The sequence below is a fragment of the Hipposideros armiger genome, unplaced genomic scaffold, assembly GCF_001890085.2.
Source record: "Hipposideros armiger isolate ML-2016 unplaced genomic scaffold, ASM189008v1 scaffold_106, whole genome shotgun sequence".
Classification (NCBI taxonomy): Eukaryota; Metazoa; Chordata; class Mammalia; order Chiroptera; family Hipposideridae; genus Hipposideros; species Hipposideros armiger.
This window is the reverse complement of record NW_017731456.1, coordinates 300625-312991: the sequence shown is the minus strand read 5'-3', so window position 1 is coordinate 312991 and position 12367 is coordinate 300625. Positions and strand designations below refer to the sequence as shown.

Sequence of the window (12367 nt, the reverse complement as noted above, 5' to 3'; positions counted from 1 at the left end):
TTCAAGTTCACTTTGCTCCTAGAAATGAATGCTTGAACAGAACTTGGTGGGAAACGAATGTCTGCCGAAGTATCAAAAGTCAAGCCAAGCTGCTGAGTTCCAGCTCCTTGACTTAAGAATACAACAGAGCCAAACTTCTTAAGTCCAACATATTGGGAGATGGACAGAATCTGTTTTTTAAAAGATGGTTGGTAAATAAATGAAGAGTGATAGCCAGTTAAGGCAGAACTAAAACAGCTAAAAGGATTTACTTAATGATCAAGGAGAAATTTTCAGCTAGGCAGGTTAGAGTTAAATATAATTTAGGGTTTATGAAGATGGTTGCAGAATCTTTTTAAACGTAGGAGAAATTTGCATCTTCCTAGAATTGTTTTCAAGCACTGCTGCTGAGGATATTCAATTAGATTAGCAAATTTAATCCTCTTCCTCCACCCACCAAATTAGAAAATGACAGGGTGTTCCAACCAAAGTGGCATTTACTATTTCCCTCTTCTCATCTCACATAGTCATCCTCTGAGTTTGTTTCCGGTGTTGCATGTTCCAAGGAACCAAAAGACAAAAACTTTACCAGAGTATAATTTTATAATTGGGTCTATCTTACAAGAGAAAAATAAAGTTACCCTAAGTACTGGATTTCTCAGGGTGACCACTTTGTAAGTTGTATAAATGTCTAATCACTATGTTGTACACCTGAAACGAATATAATATGGTATGTCAACTATAATTAAAAAATAAATTAAAAGGTTACCCCAAGCCTCTAAAAGCAACACTTTGTAAATATTTATGTTTAGAAATTGCTCTTAGCTAGAAAGGAAAACAGATTTCAATACATGTCTTTCTATTGTGTTCTAACATGAAAAAAATGTTTTCTGCATTCAGGAACTATAATGTATCCATCTAGAAGGGTTCTCCATGAGTGGGGAGTGTTTTTTTTTTTCCCACTGACTGCTCATGGGATTCATGTTTTGAAGTGATCCATGGCTTCAAAGAGTTGTAATACATTCTGATAGTCAATACTTCTTCCTTCACAGCATGCAGCCTCCTCAAACGTGCAAAGATGGATGTGGGTTACACAGTGACAGAACAGTAATGTCTGAACACTCCTAACATAATTCCTCACATTGTAGTTAAATGAATTCAGTGAAATAATCTATCAGTATCTACTATATGCATGGATGCTAAGCAGTTTAACCAATTATTCTTAGCATAAGCAAAATCTATTTGGATTATATTTAGTAGAGGAATCCATTTTATTCTCTAAAGTAACTAAAATGAGCTTAAAAATGTTTTCTCTTACTGCTGGGTAAAGAGGCCAGCCTTTTAAACTTCTATCTCATTATTTATTGCCTCTTTAATTTTTCACTTAATAGTGACGTCCTTAATAATTTCAGAACTCTGAGAAAGCTAAGGCTTCTATCTGAAGTGATTACATCCACTTGGCTAAGCAGGGTAGCCAGAATTTACCAGTATCCCTGAAGAAAAACTACCTGAAGAACACTTATTTCCAAAATGTTAACATTGGGTTTATTTACTAAATAAAGAAGGTCTTTAAAATGCTTACATTGCCTTCTTTCTCTTTTAATGCCAACAGATATTTATTTTCCCAAGATATAATTGAGTTGCTTTCAATCAGGATATACAGGAAGTAAACCAATTTCAAATATAAAAAGCACTTTTCAACCAAGTATTTTGGTGTCTGGCTTACCCATTCTGATGTGAAAATTAAGGAATCCATCTTTATTTAAAAGTTGTGTAAATATAAAAAAAAAAGGGCAGATGGTAAAACCATTCTCAAAAATAAATCCTGAAAAAAGAATTTCAAAATAGACTTTGACCTTCCTCAAATCTGTAGTATCAGACAATAAAATATCAGAATTAGGCTTGCTGATGTAAGTTTCTCAAAAATTTTCTTTTACTACTTTGTTTGCTTTTGTTTCCATTGTAGAAATCACTGTTGCCATAATGATGATTTAAGAACTAACCAAGGTCAGAGGAGTGTTATGTCTAAAACCATGGTGGCTACTTCCAATTCCTATAATTTCTATGCCAGATACACTGTATCAAGCTGTTCAATTATCTGCCTCCACAACTAGGCTGGATGCTCTATGCCGGTAGAGAGAGTATCCTTCTTCTTTATTCTCCTTAGTGCACAGTAAAAGTTCAGTAAGCAGTTCTTAAAGGGGTGATTAAATAGGTCCATTTGGAATCAGCAGGTTAAACACCAGATATTGCCATCCAAGGGAATCTCAAATATGACTGCCTTTGAAATTCAGTGATTAAAATTCGATGATAAAAATGAAAGTCCCCTCACCTTTTGGTCAATTACAATATCAAAGGCCCCATAACAGCAATGACTGTATGTTCGGACAAGGGAGTAAAGGACAGAAACATAAGTAATATGGACAGTGTGTGTTAGGCTCTATTTCTCTACGATTCTTTGTAGCCTGAATGAAGCTAGTAAAAGAAAGCTGAAGTGGGTACAAGTTATGGCGAAACTGTCGGTCCACTTGTGGTGAATCTGAATAATCCAAATTCTGATGTGAAAGTTTCTTTTCCTTGGAATATGTCAGTGGAGGGCATTTATGCTCATATCTCTTTTTTAATTTCCAACTTCTGCAATCTGAGTTTAAAATGAAAACTAACCCGGACATAACCTAATTGTGTATCAATAGGGGGCTATTTAAAGAAATTGGGTTCATCTATATAATGCAATACTACATAGCCATTGAAAGTGCATGCACATGGAACCCCCCCACACACACACACACCTGTGTGCAAATAAAAATTTTCTGTAAATTGAGCAAAGTGGTTACTTCTGGGGAATGGGAGGTCAAAGGTAGGAGAGAGGGAAGGGGCATAGTTTACTGTCTACTTTATAGCCTTTTATATGGCTTGATTTATTCATCATGAACGACTGGCTTTATAAACAAAAAAGAAAAAAATGATAAAACATCTGTGGGATCTCTTCTTTCTCCAATCACTTTAAAACTGATGGGTAACATTATCCGACTGGCCTACATTCCCTAGAATTCCCCCACTAAGACGAGCACTGCACCGCAGCTGCTCAGGCAGAGGCGCCTTCCCCTCGCTCACCATCTTCCAGGCGTAGCTGACATTGTAGGCTGCCTTCCCAGTTTCTCTCAGCTTGTTTATGTGCCAGGACAGGGATGAATTCACAGGCACGGCGATAATCTGGCTGCCCAGAGGGAGGCTGCATTGGCAAACAGAATGAAATATTTCAGGTAAAAGAGAAAATGAAGCACTTAATTAAAGGCTGGGAAGAAGCTGTGAATCAATAGCTACCTCCTGATTTGGAAAAGCAATGGAGCGCATCGCTTTTGAAAGAGATAATGTGAGATTTTCAATTGTGTAAAAGCTTTATGTCAGCCCTGCACTAAAAAACATTCCTTACTCCCTTACCCCCTGTCCCTCCACCCCCAATTCTAATTCTTTCCAGAAACTAAGTTGTCTCAAATCACTCAGTTATTACTTTACAACCAAGGAGCATAAAGACCCGTTTCTCTATAGGTTACCATCTGCCAGAATAATGTATCACGGTTGGAAAACATCCAATCTGTTCTTTATTTCAAGAGGAAACGTTGTATATGACTGTGCTGTCGACTTGGAATGGACACTGTTTTGCCAAGCTATTTTTTGGCATGCTGTAAAAGCTGGTCCTCAACCTAATGTTTTATTTTGCCAATATTTTTCAATTTGGTATAGCGGGAGTATTTTTTTAATGAGACAGCATATATCTGATTTTACAATGGAAGGCAATGTAAACACAGAATTTGATTTACAAGACATTTCCCCCAAATAATAGTTCTAAGAGACCTTACCTGTTACTCAAAGTAAACATATTTTTGGCTACTATTCTTGGGAAAATTTAGTGAGTATACTTTTGACAACATTACAATAATTTACATACTTATCTTATAGCCTATAATCAACACTCATATCTGACCTCAAAGGGTCATATTCTCAGAGAAAAACATAATACCATAACCCTCACCTTTTCCTTACCTTAAGATATTTTGCCGAACCAACTCAAATTTGGGGATATTTTCATAATGAATGATGTCAGTATGAAGAGGAGGTTCTGATAGTAAATATGGCCTGGTAAGAGACGGGTGCATAAGTGTATACCCTGAAATAAGAAAACAAAAATACAGGCTGTGGGAAACATGTTGCAGGAAGTACTGAATCTAATAAACATGCCGATCATTGGTTTGAAATGCAGGATACTCTGGGATAGCTGCCCAATGCTCAACTTCTCAGTATGTAACTCACCAGTCCAATAAAAACTGAGCTTGTTTTATGTGTTCTTACATAAAATTCTTGAAGTGTAGAAAGATGTCTTAAATTATCAAACATCTGTGTAATCAAGAATATTTAGGATGTACTGGTCGTTTGGTCTTTGTTTTATAAAATGTTCTAATCTATCACATAAACCTTAACGTTAGTAAATCTAAAGATAACCATGTAGACAAAAAAAAAAAAAAAAAACCCAAAACCCAAAAAACCCCAAAGGATCATATTCTATGTGTCATTCTATCCTTAACTCTAATTTCCTAATGTTACAAATAACTGTTAACTACCCCTCAACACAACACAGAAACACATGCATAATTTTGGGAGTCATCCTGTTATCTTTATGATGTTCTACTACAAATAGTAGTCCTAGTTACAGTGTTTTCCTATAAATATTATCATTTTCAACTTTATCTGTTAGTATCAGAAGAGCTACAGATATTTTTTTTCAGGTTGTTAAACAAACTACTCTTTCCCATGATTAATTTTTAGCAGGTTACCTTTGTCATCTATGAGAAAAGTATAGGAAGCCAAAGAATCTTGGTAATATGTCACATCTTCGAGGATATAAGCCAGGTTAACATCCACGCCTACAATTCCCAGAAGTAGGTTTCCAAAATAACAGGGTTTACTCACAGTCATGATCAAACCTATGGGTTAAAACAAAAAACAAAATCCAAAGGATAGCAGAGAAGGACAAAGACTGGAACTGTGTGCTCTAGTAAGCAATACCAGCCATCTCAATTGCTTGGGAGAAAAGTTTTTTGTGGGATCCAGGAACCAACCACTGCCTTTGCAGACCACACAAGTGAGAAAGAATATGAGGGAAAGAGAGTCTTTTGGGGGTCCAGCTATCTCAGTTAATTTAAATTGAGGCAATTTGTACATTTCCCACTATTTTTCACCTAAAAGGACATGACATTCCAGATCAGTGCAAAACATCAGCAGCACGTAATACTTCCTGCAATAGGGGAGAATTCACCTGAACTTGGAAGACCACTAGGTTCTTGCCTAGCTGTGCCCCTGTTTAAAGGACACTATAATAATTGCTATACTGAATTCTAGAGGTTCTTTGATGAAAAGAGATTATGGATAAAGGAAAGTTTAAAAGGACCTATGTTTCATTAATATAGCCTATCCCAAAACAGGAAGGTGGAGAGAAAAAAACTTAGAAAAGGCACAGAATCTTATTATCTGACCTCTTAGAACTCGGAGAAGCTGAAGGAGACACTAAGTTTCCACAGGAATGCATTTCTTGTCGCTTGGGACAGGCGCTTACAAACTTTTATGTAAAGAGCCAGATAGTCAATATTTTAGGCTTTGTGGGCCATGTAGTCTCTGTTGCACATACTTTTTCTTTCTTCCATTTTTAAACAAAGATAAAAACCATTCTTAGCACACAGGCCATGCAAAAACAATAGGATACTTAAGGGAAAGGAAAAGCAAAGGGGAGGGAAATGGACACAAGGCGAGAGTGAGAACAGGGGTGGACAGGGGGACAACACGTGGCCCTGAGCATCAGGACAGCTGGGCTTTCCTCCTCGCTTTGCTACTGAGTTGGGGTAAGTTGTGGCACTTCTCTGAATGAGTCTCTTTCATGTGTCAGATGAGGAGCTGAGACAATATGATCTTCAGGACCCCTAAGAATTCTACAGTCCTACAGCTCTAAATAAAACTCAAAATAAAATGATGGAGAGTTTCTCTCCATCTTGTTCTTGTCTTTTCCGGGTGCGTGATGGCAACATTCATGCCTTAGCAGCGTATCAGAAAGCCGTTCGTTTATCAACACGCAAGGGATTTGGATACTCTTTTAAAGATTTCTACAAAGAATGGGCTTCCACACAGAGCACTGTGTATGATGTCCACTCAAAGTAGTATTGAGTTGCTGTGATGGCCAAAGCCAATTAAATGATTGCCTGGTAGGGGGAGGTGGATACAACACTGCAAAACTTTATGAAAAGCTATGCCCAGGTACAAGGTAAATAAGTGCTAGGGATGTGATCTACAGCAGGGTGGCTATCGTTAGCAATAATACTGGGTCGTATATTTGAAAGTTGCTAAGGGAGATCTTAAAATTTTTCTCATCACAAGAAAAAAATTGTAAGTATGTGAGGTGATGGATGTTAACGAAGCTTATTGACTTGTCTTTTTCTTATCAGACTTTAACACCTGTGGAGGGTGGGATGTGTGCTTTACCCATCATTGCCTGACACAACGCTTGGCTGGCACTCAATAATACTGCATAAGTGCATAAAAGGTCGCTTACATTTAAGACTTGACATTTATTTCCCTATAAAAAGATATAACCTTATTTACCAGTGGGAGTTTCTATTCTATACACATCTGTGGGCCCTGTCAGAAATAGGAAGAATAAAAAAGTTGGCGTGTAGCAGCAACTGACATATTTCTTCTTTCTAGAAAGAACCTAGTTACCTCATTTCTAGCTAAAACCACTCTCTATTGGCTTGTCACTTTTTATATATGAGTTTTCTCTGAATATCTGAATTTGTGAGCGTACCTAGTTAATAGAACATGTAAGTAAAATCTCATATGGTGATGATGTCTGTCTAGCCAGTGATTAGCTGCCTCTTCAATCTTTTCTGTCAAGGAAGGCGAGGGGGAAGGACGTGAGACAATGAGAAAGGAAAGAAAAAGGTTGTACTTTTACTGAGCATATACTGTTGGCCAGATATTATTCTAGATGCTTTACACATACTAGTGCATTTAATGTTCACAACTGCCTTGAGGGAAATATTATTTTCCCCATTTTATATACCAAGAAATTGAATAATGTGAAGATTAAACATTTTACCCAAACACTGTATTATGGGTAACTTGTGATATTAGGATGATGATGATAATAATAGTAATAAGAACAAAAGTAAAATAAGAGAGCAAAACAAAACAAAATATTAACCAGAGCAATAATTATTATTGAGGGATATGCCAGGCACTAGTAAATCTTATAATTTTAATAACCTGAAGGATTTATTACAAGAAAGATGGTTTTACCCTTTTAACAGATGACCAAATAGAATTAATGGGATTAAATAAATTACCAAGGACAACAACTGACGTGTTAGAGTGAGATTTGAAATCCTCTGTTATGCCAAGCCTTTGTTTGACTGTGCCATGCTGCCTTGTCTTTGAGGCTAAAATCCTAAGCACTTCTAAACTTTATTTATCATCTATGCAAAGTTCCCCTTTAGTTCCAGTTCACTAAGTTTTGGATACTGGGGAATCCTCATAAAGCCTCCCCCGTAGATACATCCATTATGTTGACTGAGGCTAGGGCACTTAGGAAGAAACAGAGCTAGAGATTTCTGCTCTAGAACATAGGACTACCAGACCAATGGCAGGGGGCTACGCAACCCTCTGACCAGAGAAAGAAATGTCCACTCCTTTGTCGGCCCAGACCCTCTAATGCTCACATGCACGTATTTAACAACAGCTAAAAATTAGTCTCTTGGTAGATTCATGCCTACTTCTTTTATAGCAGGAGATTTTTTCCAAACTCACCATCTCCCATCTCATCAGAGAAGGGGAGGCTAAAGACAGCTTCATCAATCATCCGGTTGGGAAGGTTGGTATAGAACCTGCCGACTGTAGTCTCCAGGTTACTCAGCTGGTTCAGTACCATCATGCTACCCTTAATCACAGGCAAGGTCGTCCGGTCCAGCACGCCATACTTCCCTGAGTTCTGTTCAGCCAAATCTCTCAGAAAAGCCAGCTCTTTCAAACCAGTCACCCCATCTGAAACAGAAACCCAAGGGAAGTCAATGTAAAGCAAAACGGTGTATATCCATGCAATAACCTTGCCATTTAGATTTAATAAGGGCATGGATGAGGTCTTGTAATAACTCTGCCAAACGATGATCCCTCTGCCAAAGGGGTCTTTGCAGAGACAGTCTGGACTCATAACACGGATACCAGTTCTTGTTGAGGAACAAAGCCTGAGGCATGGTCTTCTTTAAGTCAAGAAGGCAAAGGGATCCTTCAAAAGGCAATGATAAAAAACACATAAAGGAGCCCTTCAGCAAGGATATGTTATCCCCTAAAAGTTTAATTATAAAATTTAAATTATTTTTCTGCATTTAATATTTGAAAGCAAATCATGATTAACAAGACTGCATTTAATTTAAATTTGTAGCTAAAGTTGTACAAGTTTTAAAAGATAGAGATTTACCGTTTTATTTCTCATCTCTTTGCTTTTTAAACACTTGTCAAAGTCTCAAGCAACTAAATGAAAAAATTATGGAGGGTTGGCCGAGTGGCGCGTTGGTTAAGAGTTGGCTTGGGATGCCAGCTCTGAGCAGCAGGGCCCCGGTTCAGATCCCAGATGAGGGCCAATGACGCGGCACCCTCTACAGCTAAGATGGTGAACAACAGCTTGACCTGGAGCTGGGCTGCCATGAGTCGCCGGTGACAGCGTAGTCTGCAGTGGGGCTGGCCGGCAGCGGGTGTGTGCTTTCATGAGCTGCCGTGAGCAGCCGTCTGATGGCCGGTGAGTGACTGCCTCACCCAGAAAGAGCCCAATGATAATACCAACATGGGCCTGTGAAGCAACACCCTCCACAACTAGACTGAAGAACAAAAGGACAGCAACTTGTCTGTTTCCCTTCCCTGATTCCCCAACGCTGTTCCCCTCCCCCAATTCCCCAATAAAATTAAAAAAAAAAATTATGGAATGCATTTAGTGTTGCCTCCAAACCCTCTGACTTTAAGCTCATTTTAATTACAAATGTTTTCATGCTTGATATTGTTAGGATAATACTGTATTTGATTTATTGAATGTATACTTTTTACGTTTAGAGGGTTTTAAAACTTTGTAAAAGCTTTAGTCATACTGGGATGTATTGTTCTACAACATCTGTAGTCTATAGCACAAAAATAAATTTAATAAACCTTTTTTAAATTTTTGGTTTGCTATTGTTGGAACGCAGTCAAAAGGATTAGTAACTGATCCCATATGGGTACACTGTAAACAAATTCAAATGATTTCAATCACTACTGAGATTCTACCAATGAGTTATAGAAAGCGTTTGCCTCAAGTTCTTGAACTATTTAGTCATTAAAAGAAAATGTGAAGAGTTTGTGATTCGCCTACCTTATGTGACTTTAGTATTTCTAAATAGGGAATGCATACACTTCTAGCCTTGGAAGCCCATTTCTGTAGTCATGGCAGGATGTAATGGACGCAATTTCTTTTTTAACACATTGTATTTAAGTAACTTGGATTTTACTACACTCATGCAAGGCTAAAGGAAAGTCAGACCCAGATTAATGTTCCCTTTGCTCAACACAGTTGAGATTGGGGGTGGGGGGAGGGGCATGAATGGCACACTCCAGAGTAAAAGACAACACACAAGGCGTGATTAATCTCTGACCTTACATGCTTAAGAAGCTCAGAGGCTCACAGAGGTGAAACATAAAAGGAAACAACTCAAGGCAGTAAATATATTTCCTTTCTTTGTCATGTACTGCTTGTAAAATGTAAAAGTTAAGCAATAAGCAGAAATATCACCTAGGCAAAGAAGAACAGTGTAGGATGGAAAGTTATCAAAGATTGGGTATTTTTTTTTTTTTTTTTAGCTGAGCCATCCTGCTACCTGTTGGCAGCTCAGCAGCTGCTCAGCTCGGGCTGGACTCGAACCGCTGTTGCTCAGAGCTCAAACTCTTGAGCGAGCTCTTAACCAACTGAGCCACTTGGCCGGCCCAGATTGGGTATTTTATGTCCTTCTATCGTGAAATGTTATGCAGGGGTGGCAGTAGGCTCAGTAGGGTAGCCGACTGGTAAGAATGCTGGATGGTCTGTCATCAACATGGTCATGTTGGAAACTACATTTCCCAGAATACCCTTTTCATTATGCTTCCAGGTTAAAGGTAGCCAAAAGTGAAGTGTTTTGAGATTTCAGAGGCAAAGTGAGAAACGGCGCAAGACAGATACAGAGGGACCAAAATGTTTCAGTTGATACCGAGGAATCTAGCTCAGTACCTTGGCTTCCTGCAGCTTACATCAATGAGATAACTTAGATAACCTCCATGCAGTATTAAAATCCAAGAATACGAAGGAGGGTTAAAAAAAATGGAGTCATACAGAAGTCTCTGCAAGACCACATAATTGGAGAAGGTAGAGAAACGAGCCATTGGCTGGAAAGAGAGATGAAGAGGAAGGGATGTCCTAACACGTGCCCTGAACACCAACGTTAGGCAGAGAAAGGAAGGGTTGGGAAGTAAGCTGCTTAGTTTCCCCTCTTCTTACACTCTTCATCAAAGCACACCGTTACGGCTCTTTTTTATTTTTATTTTTGAAAGCAGCATGCACTTAGAGAGAACTTTCATCAGAAACACTGCCTACCATTCATGAGCGCGTAGGTGAGAATCATTACGGAGTTGTTGAGAAAGCTATTTTCCTCATTGATGACACGGAGAGTCGCCTTTTTATCTTCCTCTGAAGAGTCCTTTGATGTAATGCCAGCTGACAGGTAAATTATGACCATGTCTGTATCTAAACAAAAACACACAAATTCTTACATTGGATTCTGGCTAAAGGCAACAGTTCAGTTTCTTTTTCGTTTCCCTTGGACTCTCCCCCGTCAAGCACCTGCCTGGCCCACTGTCCCTACTCTTTCACATGGGATGCTGGGGTTTTCATCTCCCTGCCTCGGCTTCTCTTCCATCCTGCCCTGTGTGGCCATCGAGGCCTCTTGTACCCAGGGGCAGGTAAAGAGATGTTTCTAATACATTTACCAGGGAAAAGGAGCACTCCTTTAGGCACCCAGGGTTGAGTTAATTTAGCCATCCCAAATGGAAATCTCTCCTGCCTTTGGAAATGGAGACTTCAGAACCTGGTTTCATCTTTTTTTCAGTGACGCAGAGTCTTCGCCAAGAACATACCTGTTGGCGGGACTAGGCTTTAAAAATGGTGTTTCTTCCAGGGGCTCTTGAGGCATGTACAGTATTTTCCCCTCTACCAGGACTCGGCAAACTGCGGCTCACAAGCCAAATGTGGCTCTTTGGGTACGTTCCATCTCCAAAGTTTGCCGGCCCCTCGAAAAGCCAATCCTGTCCCTCACAACAATTTAAAAATTATTCGAGAGCCATAAATATATTTTCACATAATTGCCATTATGTAAATAATATCCTGTAAAAATTTTATAAATGAAACTATGATAGTTTTATTTTCATTTTCAATTTTACTTCAGAGCCACATGTATGTACCCAGAGTCACATGTAGCTCGTGAGTGGCAGTTTGCTGACCCCTGGCAGCTCTTCCGTCTCTAAAGTTTGCCGACACCTGCCCTATACCAAGTAGCTCCAGAATGTTTAAAAACATTATTTTTAAAACTCATCAGTGTAGAAGAGCAATAAAACACGGACACAGGGGTCAGGCTGCTGCCTGTGTTCAACTCCCCACTATGCTTCTTACAAGCCATGTGGGGGTGATTTAGGCAGATTTCTTAAGCCTTTCTCTACCTTAACGTCTTCGTCCATAACATGTGGATAATGACAGTGCTTACTTACTTCACAGGGTTGCTGTGAGGACTAATAGGCTAATTTCAGTAAAGAATGAAAGCAAAAGGGCGATATCAAATACAGGGTATAAAAGAAAAGAAAGAAACCACAACACAAAGAAATACAAAACAAGTACAAAACTCTCGTACTGGTGTGAAGCAGCACCTACGAGTCATGGTTAAAACTGGTCTCCAACCAGGGCTAATGGGTAGAGTAACAGAGTAGTCATTCTAGCTCAACTCCTGCAAAACAAAAGTGGGGGGATTTCACTACACTAGAAACATAGAAGCAGAGGCTGAATGAAGGCTCCAATAGAGGGATGGAAGAAAAAGAGCTGGATTCTTCCATGAGCTTACTAATCTGAGATTCTTTGATTCAATATATATATGTCAGACTTCTTGCATACAAGTTTAGCTTTTAATTGAGAAATACATATTTACACAATACGTTATATGCTTATTTCTTCAGGTCCTTATTGTTGTCATGTAATTGAGGGTGCTTTGTAGTTACGGTGGCAGACAATCTCCAGGCTGGTACCCCA

General features: G+C 38.9%; 1 protein-coding gene across 1 annotated transcript in view; it reads right to left on the bottom strand.

Moving 5' to 3' along the window:
• CACHD1 (cache domain containing 1) overlaps nt 1-12367 on the bottom strand; it is a 211010-nt gene that overhangs the window by 33020 nt on the left and 165623 nt on the right. The window contains exons 8-12 of the mRNA XM_019646777.1: nt 10670-10819; nt 7831-8064; nt 4812-4961; nt 4024-4147; nt 3094-3211 (exon numbers count right to left, since the gene is read on the bottom strand). Coding sequence (XP_019502322.1) covers nt 3094-3211; nt 4024-4147; nt 4812-4961; nt 7831-8064; nt 10670-10819 — 776 coding nt within the window. The remainder of the gene's footprint in view (nt 1-3093; nt 3212-4023; nt 4148-4811; nt 4962-7830; nt 8065-10669; nt 10820-12367) is intronic.